Below are 18,472 nucleotides of genomic sequence, written 5' to 3'. Positions count from 1 at the left end.
AAATTGTCGATTTGGCGGTGGCAGTGTTTCAATTGCCTGCGCATTTTCGAACGAGGCTCTCGAGCTTAAGCATAACATCAGCCCTGATCTTGACATATTTTTGCTCGATTGACCACACTTTACTTATCAATAAGCACGATCAAGATGCCACTCAAACCTGCCGTGTCGGCTCTTGCGAGGAACACGATCAAGACTGCCTACGATGAACTTGATCGCACAATCAATTTGGCAGACAAGCGAGATTTCCCCAACACAGCGTTACAAGATGTTCGTGAGGCTGCTCTGAAAATTGAGAATCAACTCGCCGCCAGACAATCTCTTCAAAATATGCGCCGCCTCCTGCCATTATTCCGAGGTCTCGAACACTACTCCAAGGTGGTGGATATCCTATGCAACGGCACTCCATACTTACCATGGATATGGGCCCCAATTACTCTCATCTTACGAATAGCATCCGAATTCGTCGAAGCCTTTGAACAGATCATCAAAGGCTATGCTAGTATTGCAGAGTCATTGAAGCGTTTTGAGATTCTCAGCGATGCCTTCATCAATGAACCAGACTTCCAGCAGACGGTAGCAGTCTTTTATGCAGACATCCTCAAATTCCACAAGTCTGCTTACAAATTTGTTCGACGGAGTGGTATGCTTTCACTGCTCCATGTGTAGTCCTGTCTTTTAACATCGCTTAGGCTGGACACTGATATTTTCCGCATCTTGGGGTCGTTTCGAGAGGAGGTTCGGAAACATCCTCGAGGATTTAAAGCAGCACGGTACCTTGATTGATCTTGAAGCCAACGCTCGCGACATCTCCCAAGCGAAGACAATGCGAGACGATATCCGCAAATGGAGAGAAGAGAGTGAAAATCGAGTTCGACAGGAGGATATTGAACACAGTGCAAAACAGTACGAATCCATCGTGTCTTGGCTTAAGGTCAATGACGCCGATCAACTGGCTATCATCGAATCGATATCGTCCGAAGCTGCAGAGTATCAAGGAACTTGTGGATGGATACTGAAGAACAAAAAGGTCCGTTCCTGGGCTGATGCCAAGCCAGACACACCGGCCCTGTGGTTGAAGGGGTCAGCCGGAACTGGAAAAAGCGTCTTGTGCACCCAGCTTGTCAACTTTCTGAAAGGGACCAAGTTTGTGGTATGCCACTTCTGCACATACCTTTACGCATCCTCAACAATGTACGAGCAGATACTAAAGTTGTTGCTGCTCCAAGTCCTTCGGAAGGACGCAGATCTTGCTGCTCATGTGTACAAGTCATGCATCATGGAAAAGAAGTCCCCGACAACTACAGCTCTGGAGCAACTACTGCAAAAGCTTCTCGCAAGTATGTCAAGTGATCCCAGGAAGTACCGCTTGCAAGGTTTTGCTTTCCAGCCGGGCACCATCAACTTCGTTGGACCGACTCAAGAGAAAGCAGATTGTCTCTTTAAGCGAGGAAAAGACTTTGTTGAACGCGACAATTCGTCAGTATGTTGACCAGAGACTCAAATCGATGGATGTAAAGCTCCGCCAACTCAAATTACAACATGCCGACATCGAGGAAATCCAGGGCGTGATCGTGACAAAGTCTGACGGTGAGTAGCTGTGGAATTCCTTTGCTTTTAGAATAGCATCAGCTCACCCTTTCAAGGAATGTTTCTTTACGCTCGACTTGTCATGGATTATCTCTCAAGCAACATCTTCTTCAGTGGTTATGAGTTCAAAGAATCGGTAAATCAGCTGCCGCGGAAACTCACCGATTTGTACGATAAGTAATTTCACCCCTTGTGAACATACTTTACTGACACTATTTTTAGCTACCAAAGAATCTTGAGTCACATATTGGCCCCACTAGACCGCCGCTCAGAGGACCGCATAAGATGCATACTAGGGTGGATTGCGTTCGCCAAGAGGCCATTACGCAGAGCCGAACTATTGTCTGCTATCACTTTCAGTTCTGGCGACTCCAAGATCTCTGATTTGGTACCTGAGTATATAATCGACATGACTGGTACGCTCATTGAAGAGAGGAAGGATTCAACCCTGGCTTTCATTCATAATTCTGTGAAAGAGTAAGTAATGAGCTTAGACGTAGAAACTTTGTTGACTTTAGAACAGCTTCCTTCAGACATCCTCACAAAGCATTGTTATTAGAGAGCGGCAAGCCTTCCAGGAACACGGAGTAGCTACAGTGGCTTGCCTTCTCTCGGGGCTGAAAACCTTTGACGATGCATACCCAGCACACGATAGGGTTCTCCGGGTAGCCAAAGGATTGCATGGATTCCATGTTTATGCCACCGAGTTCTGGACGGAGTATCTGTTCTCCTGTGCTAGTTCGAACAATACGATCACAGCAGACTCGTTGCCAGAATCTTTGATTAGTCTTGCTTGTGAACTAGCAGATGAGTTGGAACGCACAGATCCGACAGTAATGGCCGACGATCCTATGATTAAGCCAATAGATAAGCGGCTGGAATTCCTGCAACAGTACCAAGTGCTTCAAAAACACGTGGACCGAGCCTTGAGAGGAAGATCCCTGGACAGCCTAAAGTCCAGAATTTTGCAAGATCATCGTAAGACAGCCGCTGAATATTTGTTCAACGTTATACTAACTATGTGCTGAGATAACCATGTAAAGCAGCAGCGTTCGACAACTCAGCCTATCTCCGATAAGATCGGGACGTTGCTGGCGTCGTATCAGGAGCTTGTCAAGTTCTTGCTTAGCCAAACCTATTACCCTGGCATTTCTCCCGATGAACTAGAGTCATTCAAAGTTCACTTCGGAACTGCCGCTTTCACTTGCCGATTAACTTCATGCTCGTATGCAACTATTGGTTTCAATACCGCGAAGCTTCTCATGGAGCATGAACGTACGCACATTCGATGGTTTCAATGTACGGTTCCCGGATGCCAATATCCCCCCTTGGTGTCGAATCAAGCTCTCACGAACCACAGAAAGAAATACCACACTCCTGTTATTACTTCGAAACCTATACTCAGGCACACATCTACTTCAAAGAGGAATAATTTAAACCATTCCCAAGGTCTGCGTCGTGAGTCATCCACCAATCAGCCACAGGAAAAGCAGCCAGGGCAGCAACAGCTATCGCCTCAACAGGGCCAGGAACCTCCACAGCTGCAACAGCCTGGCCAGAACAGCGCCAACCCTGGTATGCAACCGGCCGGCGCACTTGGTCCCAATACCGTATATGATGTACAACCACAGGTGCCTCAAGACTTCCCACCACATGTTCTTCAGGTCTTTCCAGACGACATGGCGGAGGTCCGAAATCAGCGACCCAATCTGGCTCAGATACCTGATGACCAGTTGCACAACATAGTTCTTGAGATGAAAAAGGACTCATGGGGGCAACAACAGCAGATGCGTAACCAACAAGCTCTGGTGCAACAGCATATACGAAATCAACAAGCTCAGGCGAAAACGAGAGCCCAGATAGCACCTGATCAAAGTCAGCAAGGCGCACAGAGCCAGATGGGTGTGCCTCAAGGTCCTTCTCAACAGCAATCACCTCAGCCAAACCAGACGCCTCGACCTCAGAATGTGCCAGTACCGAATGCGATGGCACAAAATGTCACTCCTCAAACGAACGGCCAAAAGCAGCCCAGCGTTACTCCAGAGCAGACACGACCTGAACCACAGCCCGCTAACAACCGAGCCCAACCGAATCAGGCTATAAATAAGACCATAGCACACCTCATAGCACTGAGACAGGAGGAGCGGCGACAAGTAGTTCAGGAAGCCATGCCTGATATTACTATGATGCCACAAGAGCACAGTCAGACGGCTGCCAAGCTCCAAAGAATCGTAGTAGACATAAGCAAGATTAGTCGTCTCGTCCGCAAGTGGTATGGCATCACTCGTGATGACGCACGTGCTAGGGTATTCTTCCGAACGGTAAGTTCAAAACCTAATACAATGACTTATACTAACTCGACTCAGCGGTGGAGGATTTTGAAACAGTTCGCTGATGACGAGAAGATGTCGATTCTCAAAGATGCCTTCTCGATTCGATCATCCGAGATTGACCACGCTCGAGATTTACTCGAGAGTATGGCAAAGGATCTTATAAATGCTCGAAATGCGGATATGGCTAAACAGCAGGGTACACCTCAAGCTCAGAGCGCCCAGCTTACCCAGCCGCAACAGCCAATGCCCCAACAGCAGTAACAACCCCAGTCACCTCGAGCTCAACTGCAACAGGCACAATCACAGAGGCAGGCAGCTCCTGCCAATGGTGAGAACATGCGTAAGGACTCACAAACTCCAAACACTACTCCCAAGGGAGGCGACAAGGGTGCCCAGGCTTAACGAGCATCACCATCCGGAAGACTACAGGATAGTAACAACTGCTGGCGTGTTTCTTCCCGTGTCCGGGATTTTCTAAATAGTTGAACAATCGTCAAGACATCTTTGTGGGCTATCAGAGGCGGATGACTCCCCACTATCGCGAAGCACAACCAGCTCGCATTGTTTGGTGTAGTACTTGAAGTAAAACACAGTGCCTACCGCATGCTTGGTCTCACCAGAAGGAGCAGTAAGGATAAGTATTCGACTGGGCATGGTTATGAGGCTAGATGATCATTTTCTCGCTGCGCGGGAGCCGCATTTATAGACTCATCATCCAGCGTAACATATCAGTAGGCAGATTGTGCGACTCTGGTGCGTTCATGCCGAATTCGATCGGATACATGCGAGATTCGTCCAGTTCCCCCTGATATACGTTCGATTGATCATGTTGGCCGTCTTGAAAACAGACGGGGCAGGTGAAGGCCCGGAATGGTGAGACCGAATTCGGGGTTCACCCTCTGCAGCTCGGGCATGGTTGATACGCTGAGGCGCTGAGGCATGGCGCAGGTATGTCAAAATTTGTGCAAGTATCCAAAGAAGCCAATGAAAAGTGGCAATGTGCAGTAGCATAAATTGATTACGTGTCAGCCTCAAGCCACGGTCTGTCCAGATACATGCTCGTGCCATAAGAGCACAATCCGCATCTTCACCTTAATCCCTAGTTGGTGGGCTGGATTGCAAAAAGATGAAGGCCGAAGCAACAACCGGCGCTATTCTTCCCAAGTTTTCCTAGGCCAATTAGTCTGTTGAATATACGCGATGTAAGTCACGGCATTGAACTGAATGTACCGTCCGTCCGTTTTTGAGCGTCATCAGATATGAATTAAGTCACCTAAAGTGTATCCCCAACCCGCGTCGCTCTCGTGGCGTCTGAGCTTCCCCCCAACCTCCATTCCTGAGGTGCTGTCTGACAGCACCTTCGCTATACAAATACCACCTAGCGTTCTCAGTATCTATCGCAAAGAGTACAGATCCACACATTTTTACGATGCCTCCCATCCGAACCGCCAAAAGCAACTCAGCAGCTGATGCCCCAGCTCCCGGCACCGACGCGTCAAAGAGGCCTGTTTCCAAAGCAGCGTAACTGACTGGGATGGCAAATATCATAACATTATCGGAACATCGACCAGAGATATCTACTTTGGCTTTGAATTTGTCTTAACTGAGTAAGCTAGTTTATTCAGTCTACAATACCGTAGAGGGTGCTGACACGACATTATTAGTGACCATATCGACGACATTTTGGTCCTGCCACGTCGAGTTCGTGAAAAGATCTGGCGTTTTCTTTTCAATTTCAGCGACGTCAGCTACGATGCAAAGAATGGTGCCGGAGATCTCACCAACGAAGCTGTCGTCCGTCTAGCCAAAGGTCTCCCCAACTTCAGAACCGTCAGTCTCCCCAGCGCAGACCAAGTCGGCGACGAGGGTTTCCTCGGCTTGATCTCCAACTGCCCAGACCTAAGGCTCCTCGAGATCACCCCGTCTAGCACCAGCACATGCGGCTGTATCAAGATCAGTGCGAAAGCGCTAGATGAGCTCTGTGCACTTCCGGAGTGGGTTCCTGGTCTCAAGCAGTTGATTGTCACGAATGATGAGAATAACAAGGAGTTCATGAAGTCGATGCGTGCGCTAAGTAAGCGGAGGGAGAAGTTGGTGGTTACACTTCTTGATCGCAGGGAGGAGAAGAAATGGGGAGACTGGGAGATAACCACGTTACCGCAACATTTCATGAAGGGTCGCAAATGTGAACCGGAAAAGACACCTCATGGAATAGCTCAGCTCTACGGCCAGGATCATTCTATACAGTGCTGAAGGGCATCGAGGTGACCCCAATATCTGGCAGCCAAATCGAATATGCTTGGTCATCGCTAGTGGAGGAGTGAGATGAGGATGGGATGTTTAATAGTTAGTTTCAATGATCACGATCCTTAGCAGATGATCATAAACTAAAAGCTGACATCTTTCTGAGTTGTGGTAATCTCTATATTCTATAAAGGCCAAGAAGCGGAAAGTGATATAGTAATGTAGCTTATTAAATGATAATAGCGGCGGTTGATATAGCTGCTTACATTGACTCCTGGCTGAAGGTCAGCTGTTCGTAACCACAGCGGAATAAATGAGGGGGCACTGGTGTTAGTTTTGTTACCGTTACTTTAAGCGAAAACTTGACCAATTACATCCGTTATAAAAAGCCATGATTTAAATGCTGGGGCAGGTCACATTCAGCTGCGGCTGAGTTAGGCTGATTGTCCTTGGACTGAGACAAAAGGAAAAATAAGAGCTCAAGTTCTGGCCATAGTTGGCAAACCGACTTTTAACTTCTGTTTACTTCCCTCTCTGAGAGGCCATACTCGCAAAATGAAGATGGGCCCATTTGAGCGTGGGCAACGATATACTGGATTGACAAAACAGTGTCAGTCGTACTATGAGCATCATAAAATGCATGCTACAGCCTGTGAGGCGAGAGCAAAAGAACTGTTCAAAGCAGTGACAACCATTGCCGCTGCTCAGGGTAAAACATGGGATCAGGTTCTCGGCTTATCTGGTGATTTCAGCAACATTATCTTCGACGGAGGTTTCGAGTATAACGGTCCTGAGAGTGTCGGAAAGTCTCTATCTTTCACGCAGTGGTTCTTTCTGGCCTCGCTCGCTGGACTTGGTCATGAGTTTGCTGGCTCATCGGCACTTTTTTACTACGTCGGTTGCACACTTGGGATCGCAGCTGATAGCTATCCTGTTAATGTTCGAATGCCCGTCGCTTCACTCTTTCGCCTTGCCAGAGAGCCCGGATCTCGTCAATTACCTCGGGGCCTTCCATGGGCTCGTATGAGTCAGTTCTTTCGACCAACTGGTGGAAACTACAATGTGCCTATCATTGGACTTGAGTTGTTCTCTGGTGAATTACCTTACGAAGACTCGAGGAGGACAATTCATGATCTCGCGGCGATGCGACTGGACGCTTGTGCACATTCGATTTTGATGAAAGCAATTTTCGATGCCATTTCGAAGCTTACAAGCCAGGCTACAAAATGTGCCGAAGATCCTTCAGCTGCGATGTCATTTGACAGTCCTAAAGAATTTGGCACGACCATACAGTCTCTGATCAAGGTATTCGAAAGTGTCGCGGGTCAAGCCTTGGAGTGGACAGGAGATTATGACAGGATCTACCAAAAAGCATATATGGGTGATGACCCTGATCTGGCAGATCATGTCTTTGAGCTAGAGAAAGCATCTCCTTCAGATATCATCAGATTCGAAGTCTCCTACGATTTCGCCGTGGACTCTCTTCTGGCTGAGACAAAAGCCAATGACGGTATCCGGTTTGGCGGCTTTGGCCGCAATAAGAAGTCGATCTTTCTAGATGATGACGAAGCGATCACAGGAGCAACATGGAGCACAGGAGTTCTAGCTGAGGATACTACCAAGAAGGTCATATTCAACTTGATTATCAACACTACGGAAAGAAAGCTAGGGCCTTTTGGTACTGGTGGTGATAGGATCAAGGCAAATGCTGGGAGACAAACGTTTCAAGTCCCTGAAAAGATGAAAGTATACGGTCTCATTGACTCAGCTGGTAAATATATCGAGCACCGAGGCGATGTTATCATGGAGAGTGGGCGATTTATCGCGGAGCTTAGATTTATTGTTGGTCCTAAATAGTAGCACTATCACAATGGTTATTAGAAAGTGGAAAGCAATTCAACAGATTACCCGTCAGCATTGCCGGTAAAGTCTCTTGAAAGATGACTCGCTATCTACTGCCTGTCTATGGTGATATCTGTATCTAGATTGGTATATATCTCCTCCTAAATTCTCTTCTTTCTTACACCTCAATTTTCTCCGCTCATTCTCCCCAACTCACTCTTCTTCATTTTCGCTCGCTCATCAGCGCCAGCGCGCTCACATCAAACGAAAAAGCTGGTACGTTCGTCTATCAGCATTCGCATCATATGAATATGTTTTCAGGGCCCGCGGACCCTGAGCGCGAGGCTGGTGGATGCTATCAAATTCACCACCATGCCATTGAATGAAAATGTGAGTTGGTTTACTAAGTGCCAATTACAATTATCCAAAGCTAATAGATCTCTTTAGCCACCGCGCAAGAAGCGCAAGACCACGCAGAACGCCTACGATTCTGACCGCTGGCAATATTGGCATGGATATTGATTCAACTCCTGCTGTCGCATAGCCTCCCGGTACCACAATTTCGCTACGAAAATGAGAACAACTATACCCTCGGTGCCTAAGGTCAAGACTGTCTTGGACGGTATCTCTTTGGTAAGAGACATCCGATTAGAAATCTATCATCAGATGGTCACCATTGCCGCTTCTTGTCTCCTATCGATGCCACTGGGCTGCCCCTGTATCTCAATAGTGGGATCACCAAGGTATCTGGCCTGCGTTAGGAATACCTGGTTGAGGTCTTCCGGGAATTAGTATTACTATTCGTCTTCACATCAAGCGAGTCTATGAAGCTATTCTCGGAGTTCATTCGCTCTCATTTCAATCTCGACCCAGCACAAGTCCCCCATATCCATGCCAAGGTCAATATCTTCCACAACGACTCATTCGCTCAAGGTGTGAGTCTAAATCGCTGGAGAATGGTACAGATCGCTCATAGTGAGTGGGAAGGAGCCCGCTCTCATGTAAGGGCTTAGGTAGCTCAGATCGTGTCACCACCATATCGCAAAGGAAGTGTCGCAGCCCATCAGCCATAGGTATCTGGTTCCAGTTATACTCGTTATAGGTAACAGCGATATTAATGCTTAAAATTCACAGTAAAGCTGTCACCCCTTTCAAAGAGCAGAAGTTTCTCTACGGCCAATAAAGATGGATTTCGATATGAAGTGCAGTAGAGAGACCTCGATCACAGGTGAGGATACGAACATGAGTACAACCACAACCTCGGTGCCCAAGGTCAAAAGGCCCTACTTATGCACCCCTTAGGGAGCAAGAAAGCTTCTGACCGGAAATTAGGGTCGGGTGCCAAAAAAAAGACTAAGCTAAAGATCCACTAAATCTATACTAAATTTACCTAAATCTTTCTGTCATTTAGTATAGAAGTCAGAAGTTTTCTTGCACCTCAGCTCTAGACACAGAAATAGATCTCAGCACATTCAAGTTCGTCTCCGACATAAGTGGTGTTGTCTCCAGTTAATGTCCGGCGTAGTATCTCAATTTGGAAGTTCTCAGGCGTCAGCCTCGGTATAACTCAATCCGCATTAGTGGCCTGTTTAGCGTGTCGTGGAATTTTTAAAGGAGATCTAAATCTAAGATCTTATTCTTACACTTCTTTGTCTAAAGCAAACATGGCGCGATCAACTTCTGATTCACGGCCTAAGCCATCCGCATATTTATTCCTCTACAACACCCTCTCAGCCCTTCTTCGAACAGCCCTCTTGCTCAGAACTACATATCTGTGGTTAACCCAAGGCAATAGCGCTGTATGGGATGAACTCAACATTTTAGCACGATGGACTGAAACTTTGACGGTGATGGAAATCATCCATGCTGTTACTGGTCTTGTGCGAGCTGCTCCAGCCACGACGGCGCTGCAGGTAGCTGGTCGAAACACCATTGTCTGGGCAATTACACGAAACTATCCGGAAGTTGGCTTGAGGGAGACTGCGTATAGTCTTATGCTCATAGCTTGGAATGCGGCCGATGCAATTCGATACTTCTATTTTACACTTCAGACTGGAGCGGGATCTGTGCCAGGAGCATTGACATGGCTGAGGTAAGAGGCATGAAATATTTGCAATAAGAGAAAGAAACTGACCAAGGGCAGATACAACATGTTCATCGTCCTTTACCCAATTGGTATTCTCTCGGAGATGAAACTTGTTTACGAAGTCATCCAGCCATCTCAAGCTCGAAACCCAGCGTATCAGTATCTGCTTTGGTTTGGGCTAGCGATCTATATTCCAGGTACTAATATCAAACTGCATGGCTAAGGGTTCTGTACTAATGTGTCGCAGCATTTTACATCCTCTTCGGGCATATGTTGTCACAGAGGGCAAAACTGAACCGCGCCAACTCCAAGAAACAGGTGTAACAATAGTCCATAGATGCAGATCACTTTGCTCTGTCCACACCAATCTAGTTGCAAATAGCTGATTGGCGATAACCTCCGAGATATTGTACGACTTGGAGTGGTGTTTTGAAGGGCATGAAGAGTGGACAGGATGTATGTAAATGTCCGATCAAAGTGAAGAGTCGAAACGAAAGAACAAGGGCAGGATCTGAAAATAAATTAAGAATGGTTTACTTTAGATGAAACTTCAGTACCAACGATTACTTCAGCCTTGTTGGTTCTATGAGATCCAAGCGCGCGGCAACAGCGAACCAATAAGACGTTACATATTCATGCATGGAAAAGGGGAAATGGTAAAACGCATTTCGCAAAGTCCCAACATCCACCTTCAAGAATTATTCCTTCTACTATAGTTATTCACTCAAGAAATTAGCTCCAAAGACCAAAATCTTAATTTCAACTCCATCTTCCAAGAATGGCCCCATCGCCATGGACATCTTTCCGCAGAAGCAGTACGTTTAGTAATAAGTTCAAATACGAATCAGCACTCGATTCGACACACATTCGTTTGGTACAGATACGCCAGCGGACACGCGGGCTGTTATCGGACAGGTTAAACATTGACTTGACCACTCATTCTCTGGATGAGGCAAAGAGGCTTGATTACCACGCACTATCATATACATGGGGTCCGCCAGAGGGCGATGGCAAGTCTACCGACTCCGATTCATCGTGCATACTGGTGAACGGTGGAAGACTCTACGTCCAAGCGAATTTATTCAATGCTCTCGTTCGGTTCGAAGAATTTGATTGGTATCTGTGGATCGATGCAATATGTATTGATCAGACCAGCCGAAGGGAGCGCGAGATCCAGGTCGGCATTATGAGCGAAATATACAGCATGGCGGCGCGAGTCGATATCTGGCTTGGTGAAGGCGGAAAAGATTCTGACGTGGCCATTCATCTGATACAGAAACTCGCTAGCTTGGTTGAAAAGACAGATGGGGATGAAGTGAGCCTAGACAAAGGCGAAATCGAAAGGTTGGGTCTTCCACCTATTCCTTCTTTAGCCTGGAAGCCATTCGTTGAACTCCTGGAGCGAAATTGGTTCCGCAGAGCTTGGGTGATTCAAGAAACCGTTCTAGCTAGGCATACCTTTGTGTTCCTGGGCAACAGCGAAAGTATCTCATGGGAAGAGCTCGCCTCCGCTCTGGCGATGATAAAAAGACTGGGCTGGCTTCCGAACGCTGCGTTGGCAATGGCTAGAGTGGAACAAGTTTCATGGTCACCAGGACCCTACGCCACGCACTTCATCACCGTGATCAAGATGTCCCTCGAAAGGTTGAAAAACCCAAAAGATCACCCGTTGCTTTCTGTCATCGAAGAGCTCACCGGCACTGATAATTGGAAAACAACCGCCAGTTCTCAGTTAGCATACATGATGATGGCTTGCCATAAGTTCCAGGTTACGAATTCCCGTGATAGGGTCTATTCGTTGTTAGGAATGGTTAATATCGCTGCGAGCCACATGGGAATTCCTCGATGCGATTTGGAAGTCGATTATAAGGCGACAGTTGCTCAGGTTTTTACCGCCGCCACAAAGAATATCCTGCATCATTGTAATCACCTGGGATTCATATCTTTGGCTGGTTTTGCAGAATTCCACCATGGCACACAGAATCTGCCTTCAGATGATCTACCATCGTGGGTACCTAATTTCTCCAACGAGCGCTCTGCTGCAAGGACTGCTCCTATCCTTTTTGCTCGTGGCAACAGCGATGATCGTTTGGACGCCGCGCGATACAGTGAGATTGGCTCTCTGGGATTTACTATCGCTGGCTCAAGGCTCTCTGTCCAAGCTCTTCGCGTTGGGCAGATCCTTCCAGGGTCTTATCAATTCTTTGAACTCGCTTACTATTTCAATATCGAACCTTTTGCAGATCTTCTGCTACGATGCGGGCAGCACTACAAACCGACTGGAGAACTCAGCATCGAAGCTTGTTGGCGCACTTTCATCTTTGGCTCGAACATACACGACTCAACCGCAGATAGCTCGGCACTTGGCGGTTGTTTCAAAGCCTGGCTGTCCTTTATCGTGTTTCATCACTTGCGGGTTTGGGATCGCTCAATGACAGTCAACGAACGGCTTTCAATCTTGGAACAAATGACGAACTACCTATCTCTTGTGAACCGGGATGGGGATGAAGCATGTGATATGCTTCCAAGTATCAAATGGATAAAACAGATGCTTCAAAAATTAGGGCCTTCTGATCCTCCGGACTCACAGCTGTCGTCAATCTTTTCATACATGGCGTCGACATCCTCAATTACTGGCTTTTCCTCGGACCTTAACTTAGAGTGGACATCCACGGTGGCCAAGGAACTCGCGGATACGTTTTCCCTGGCTTCTCAGTACGCCATGTTGTTAGGTACATACGCTGGTCAGCGGCGAGTTTTCTTGACAGACCAAGGGCATTTGGGATTGGCTTTCTCGTCGGCACTTGAAGGAGACAGTGTCTGGGTGGTTTCGTCTTGTCCGGTGCCATTGGTTTTGAGGCCTCGAGCTGACGGCACTTATCAACTGGTCGGAGATAGCTATGTTCACGGAATCATGAAAGGCGAGGCAGTAAAGGATAACAGCTGGGAGGAGATTACCATTACCTAGCAGCTGGTTTAAATGGGCTTTTACCTGACATAAAATAGACACCAGTGTTACGTTCAAACACAATCCGCCTGATTTACATACTCTCAACATCCTGTTCTTTTCCATTGTGGTAATCAGGAGGATGGTCCTGTCGTACCAGCAACTTATTATGTTTCTACTCATCAAAGGATGGATGAGAAGCGAGCTGTTTGTGTTTTGAACTTGGGAACGCATGACGCCTGGTAGGCAATAGTGCGCGAAGGCTACCCTCTCCTACTGCAGCTGTCAAAGTCTTGCAATTGCAGTGATTTCGTTCTTGTTTACGAAGGTCAATGCTTGTACCCCATCTATTTTCCCAATAACAGATTGCTTTCGGCTGGTTGTCTGTCCTCCTAACCCCACTAGCCTGTGAGAAGAAATATTGCATCACCGTAACGATCGCCAACTACGTAACGTAGCTAGCCTACTTGCGACCGTACACGTAACGCACAGTCATGTAACTATGTACCTTGGGGTTACGTATCGCTCTGCGCAAGCTCATGAGAAACACCTGGTATTCTTCTTTGGGCCATTGGCAAACGTCTTGCCACATCATAAGAGTGTAACCTATCAGGCGTGAGAAATCCGTCAGTGGTTAAAGGTTGGTTGTCTTACCCTCTAAGTCGTTCTCCAGCGTTGCCTTAACAAACTGACCGACCTCGGCGAGTTTTGGATCCTTAGGCCAGCCTCCAATAGGGAACTGCAAGATATCGTTTCAGTCAACTGCAACCAAGTTCTAGAGAAGCCTACCTTGTAATCAACGGTTTTGATGTCTGTAAAGCCAGCCTCTTCAAAGGCTTTTTGTTGCAAATCGTGGACGAAGAAGGGGTTGCCTAGAATTTGGCTCCCGTCTTCAAAGAGCTTCTGGTAGGTTTTGAAAACAGGTTCCAGCTCGGTAGTTCCATCATCACTACGGAATGTGACGTCGGCCTCGCCTGACTGGACCCAGCCTCCTGGTGCACAACATCGGTATGCTTCTTTAAAGAGACTGTTCCAGTCTTTAATTGCACCAAAGAGATATCGGATATGAATAAAATTAAAATAGTTCTCCTTCCATGTCCAGGACTGGGTGGCATCGTCAATTTCGAAACGAAGATTCGGGGGAATCCATTGGGGTTGGCAAGGGGAGAGATCCGTGCCAATTACTTCTGTACTGGGATATCGATCGGCAAATTCACTATAGTCTGTAAGCAGGCAGCATTTCCGGACTCGTCGGAATGTCATACATAGCCCAGATGCCTACGAAGCTGTTAGTGGAGATCCAAAGGAGGAACTGTCAAAAACTCACCGCTTCCGGTACCCACATCTAGAACTCGCTACGAGAAGCGTTGTACAAGTCAACACAAATACTTTCAACCAGCTTGGGATTTTGCGAGAACACCCCACCTGTATAGAGTCTGTCTTCACAGGGGCCAGAAACAGTTCATTGTCCAAAAGAAGCGTCAAGTAATGGTGTCTATTGTTTAGTCAGCACCGCGTTAAGGCGTCTCGGGGTATAAGCCGCACGTTAAGTCCATAGACTCTACTTGTTGATCGTCGTTGGGGAAAAAGTAATTCGAGGTAAACTTGTCGCTGTGGTATGTGCGCCCCAGGCTTCGACGGTACTCAAGAATGCTAGCAGAAACGGAGGCGGTTGAGCTCTCGCTGCGAGGACTGTTAGAAACATAAAAGATGTACTGTCACGACTCCCACTGACGTATCGGTCCCAAGGGAAGAGTCGGCATCCCCATGAGGATCATGCTGCTCGAAAGTAAGTAGCGTTCCCAATTTGAAAGGGGCCTGAAGGACGGACATCAGAATCGTCCGCAGGGCCAAGTTCGCCCTGAGCCGGCGGAGATCTTGACGGTGATTTCGAAGGAGGTTTCGACGGAGACCTTGTGTGGGCAGTGGTTGGTGTCGGCGCCTCGGGCAGTGTCGTATTTCCTGCAGATTGGTTTGGCATGGTTATGTAACGAATACAGAGCAGGGTAACAACAGGAACAGCGGCATAAAATGAGGGATGCCGGAGAACAAAGAGCTTAAATAAAAGGTATGTTTGAGGACTGAGACCTTTTTCTAACAGTCGTCTTCAAACAGAGCAACATGACATGATATCATATCATATCATATGATAAGGGGGGGGGGGGTGTTCCTGGTCGTTGTCAGCGTTGGCCCACTAATTAGGATAACGGCCCGGGCGGCCCGTAGACCTAGCCAATTGTCAATATTCGTTAGAGTTGCTCCTCAGCGAGTGAATACAAAGTTTCTATATTTATCAAGTTTTTGGTATGACGTTATGCTCCCTTGTATGCAAACCCTTGACGTCGACGCAGAAATGCTAATAAGACTCCTGTTAGTCCCTGCTTGCCAGCCTCGGCTGCTTTCGCCGAGGTTCTTTAGAGGCACAAGCACTTCGACACAGACGATGGTGAGGCAAGATCAAGTTACAACCTCACCATGACTATATTACCTAAAGCTCCCTGTTCCTCAATTCTTTGTTGACTCAACACCTAGCCTCGATAAAAGCTCGTTGACCTTTTCCACTATATCACTTCTCTTTGCCTTGACCGCAGGGTCGCTGACCTCTTCAATTTGCCTCAGCTTCCTTATTATATTGGAATGAATTCCATTGATGAGGACGAGCCGCTCTTCTTGCTTTTTTGTTGACCCGTCGTCCGAGTTAATGGCCTCTGCGCATATCGGAAGCCACCCTACTTCTAACTCGTATGATTGGGCCGTTACTTATTGCACGTCCTAATGAATAGTGAGTATCTGGGACATCTTCGTCCACACAGGGTGTTCCGCAATATCCACAACAGCGTCCGGGAACAACCCATATCTCTTTGCCTTCCAAGGCACAGGTAGGACATCTAACACCAGGTTTAAGGGCTCTAAGATTGTTTTCGTCGATCTCTATGGATGGCTGACTTGCGGCAATGGCTTGACGGGTATCCCTAGTCTCGAGATCTGACAAGGTTTCAGGGACTGGCACTTGATCGCTGCTGGATTCCATCATAGCTCTTTGTCTCAACTCTCGGGAGAACTCTGCTCGACGTTTGTCACGTTCTGCCTTCCCCTCGAGTTCCATGTTCCCCTCAGTAGTTTGCTTGTTGCCCATCCAAGGATTTTTGCTGGCTGAGCCGCTCAATTGACCAGGTTTTCTGAATTGCGGTGATTCAACTTTCAACACATCCCCAGTCGATATACCGTAGTTTCGAATGGGGGTTGAGTCTATTTCCAGCTTAGTCTCTTTGAAAAACAGCTCGACCATATGTCTTAAACTCTCAGGAGCATTCGTCATTCCGACTGCGAGATCTCTGATTCGAGACACGCGCAATTTGCCGTCCCTGATGGCGTGTCGAGTAAAGAAGAAATTTTGTGATAACTTGTTATGGTTGAGACGCAGAACATCACACTCGGTCGGGTCTAAGCTTGAGGGAGTCTGAACAGGATCGATCACCACGTCGTCGGTGGAGACTGTGTTTTGCATCCACGCGGCTATGGTAGATTCAGAAGCCTCATTTGCGGAATTGTTATCCCAAGGCGTTGACGGCTGCCGAAACTCGATGGCTGATGTCGGAGGCAGCTTCTTGTCCTTCGTCCTATCTTGGGTATCGGCCCTACCAGGTGCCCGCAGCTCGTGACATTTCATATGCCGCATTAAGTTGAATTTACGATTTGTTGTATAGGGGCATTGCATGCACATATATTTGCGGTCGCGGCTCGTGTTGTTCCTTTTCGACTCGACCGCAGCGGCAAATTCTTGCTGAGAGTCTGGTTGGTTCGTCTGAGCTGGCTCAAACTTCTCTTGCCCCGGCCACCTATCAGGACGGTCAAGGCTCAACAGAGAATTGCGTCTTTGGGCTAGCGGTTGTTTTTGTGCCTCTGCTCCCTCCTGTTCGGCCTCTTGAGATTTCCCTTCACTTTCGTCTTCCTCATTTCCTCCTCCTTCTTCCTCACCTGGAAGCTGAGGTAATGCAAACAGAGCAAGATCTTCTTGGTGGCGACCGACATGTCGTTGGTATTGTTTGAACGAAGACTGCTTTTCATTGCACAGAGGACAGTCCGTTGGTTCGTTCTCTGACTTGGGCCTCTCGCACATAGTGAGAAGGCTGTCGAGATGAGTCAATTCCGCGGTTTCAGAATGCCTTTGTGCCAAATGCCGTTTCATGTCTTGCGAAGAGCCAAAGGTCTTGTTGCACCCAAGACTGCAGGTCCATGTCTTCCAATGGTATTTCTTGACATGACCGGCCCACTGGTGACGTCTCTGAAAGTCTTGGTCAGGGGCTGGACAACCTAACTCCACGCAAATGTAGGGAAACAGATCTGAGAAGACGTGCTTTCTGTGATTTCATGTGAGTGACAATTATTTTGCGAACGAAAGGGGAACTGACTTCCAAAGATTCCTCGATGAGATAGATATCATCATAAAGCAAAATGGGCATTCGAAAGATCCATTCTCGGCTTCAGCTGGAAGAGCTGGTATCTTTCGTCTCTCTGGATTTGCAGCAGATGTTGCCCAAGACGTCTGCGATCTCCCAGTATCTGATACCTCATCCACGTCCTCTTCCAAAGAGATAGGTTCATTCAAGTTGAGCTTTTTCGGTAATGAAGAAGCTACTGTACTCTGCATCTGATCGTTATCATCATTTTCAAACCCACTTGCCAATTTGTCATGGTGCAGTTCCCTGTATTTGAAGTATTGTCTTCGTCGGGAAATTGCCTTTCCAAGTCTTTCGGCGATCGGCTTTGGGGCCTTAGAAAGCTTGTTGCATACATGCTGAACGTCAAAGGGCTCGTAACCGGATGTGTCAGTCAAACAGGCTTTCTTAAAGCGGTCGTGGGGAGAAGGATTGTGAATGGACGCTGAAAGTCTGAATAAGCAGTTGATGTCTTCAACGATGGCAGCAAATATCTGTGAGAGCTCAGATGGCCCGGATGTGTCGACTTGAAATGGTTCATCGTCGGAATCGTCATCTGAAAACTGAGCTGGGGACAGATCTTGATCCCATGGTGTTGTATATCCCGTAAGAATGTTGTTGGCTGTTGATGTCAGAGAGAATCTTGAGCAGCTCAATTCAGGCAACTTACCATCTTGGAGGGATTCTTTCAAGTCCTTCAAGAGCTCAATCACCTGATCCCGGATATTTGATGCATCTCGAAGCCTGTGATCGAGCGAACTTCTTCCTTTTCGATGAGCGCCAATGTTTCCACTCCAGACTTTGAATCTGCTCAGCTCATTCTGTAGCTTCAATAGTGATATATCGCTCTGAGGACCCTCATCCCGAAAGCTATCTCCCCATATTGTCGGAGAACTGCAGAGATCATGGAACTCCTGGAGACAAGCCGAAACATGCTCAGCAATAGAGTTCATGGCTGTGTGTAAGGAATGAATACACGGCGTTATTTGTTATT

The 18,472-nt window shown here is 47.4% G+C and overlaps 5 protein-coding genes across 5 annotated transcripts; 3 read left to right on the top strand and 2 right to left on the bottom strand.

Moving 5' to 3' along the window:
• Positions 1–144: 144 nt before the first annotated feature.
• Positions 145–4,181, top strand: BKA55DRAFT_686430 (uncharacterized protein; the record flags this gene model as incomplete). The annotated part of the gene is made up of 8 exons (XM_046198937.1): positions 145–640; positions 690–1,480; positions 1,563–1,587; positions 1,644–1,755; positions 1,810–2,064; positions 2,111–2,565; positions 2,617–3,908; positions 3,954–4,181. The coding sequence occupies 8 exons, from the start codon at positions 145–147 to the stop codon at positions 4,179–4,181; spliced, it is 3,654 nt and encodes a 1,217-aa protein (XP_046052729.1).
• A 1,168-nt stretch (positions 4,182–5,349) lies between these two features.
• Positions 5,350–8,021, top strand: BKA55DRAFT_591105 (uncharacterized protein; the record flags this gene model as incomplete). The annotated part of the gene is made up of 4 exons (XM_046195191.1): positions 5,350–5,414; positions 5,585–6,105; positions 6,297–6,335; positions 6,706–8,021. The coding sequence occupies 4 exons, from the start codon at positions 5,350–5,352 to the stop codon at positions 8,019–8,021; spliced, it is 1,941 nt and encodes a 646-aa protein (XP_046052728.1).
• Positions 8,022–9,670: 1,649 nt separating this feature from the next.
• Positions 9,671–13,060, top strand: BKA55DRAFT_591104 (tyrosine phosphatase-like protein; the record flags this gene model as incomplete). Its single annotated transcript, XM_046195190.1, has 4 exons — positions 9,671–10,098; positions 10,150–10,289; positions 10,829–10,911; positions 10,973–13,060. 4 exons carry the CDS (start codon positions 9,671–9,673, stop codon positions 13,058–13,060), a joined length of 2,739 nt encoding a protein of 912 aa, XP_046052727.1.
• A 77-nt stretch (positions 13,061–13,137) lies between these two features.
• Positions 13,138–14,817, bottom strand: BKA55DRAFT_722040 (S-adenosyl-L-methionine-dependent methyltransferase; the record flags this gene model as incomplete). Its single annotated transcript, XM_046201024.1, has 8 exons — positions 13,138–13,645; positions 13,694–13,778; positions 13,829–14,255; positions 14,305–14,317; positions 14,367–14,394; positions 14,465–14,534; positions 14,585–14,722; positions 14,771–14,817. The coding sequence occupies 8 exons, from the start codon at positions 14,815–14,817 to the stop codon at positions 13,503–13,505; spliced, it is 951 nt and encodes a 316-aa protein (XP_046052726.1). The 3' UTR covers positions 13,138–13,502.
• A 920-nt stretch (positions 14,818–15,737) lies between these two features.
• On the bottom strand, positions 15,738–18,431 carry BKA55DRAFT_535862 (uncharacterized protein; the record flags this gene model as incomplete). Its single annotated transcript, XM_046189748.1, has 3 exons — positions 15,738–17,400; positions 17,452–18,100; positions 18,149–18,431. 3 exons carry the CDS (start codon positions 18,429–18,431, stop codon positions 15,738–15,740), a joined length of 2,595 nt encoding a protein of 864 aa, XP_046052725.1.
• Between the last annotated feature and the right edge of the window lie 41 nt (positions 18,432–18,472).

This window comes from Fusarium redolens (assembly GCF_020744475.1).
Source record: "Fusarium redolens strain MPI-CAGE-AT-0023 chromosome Unknown BKA55scaffold_4, whole genome shotgun sequence".
NCBI classification, from domain to species: Eukaryota; Fungi; Ascomycota; class Sordariomycetes; order Hypocreales; family Nectriaceae; genus Fusarium; species Fusarium redolens.
This window is presented reverse-complemented; position numbering and strand designations above follow the sequence as displayed.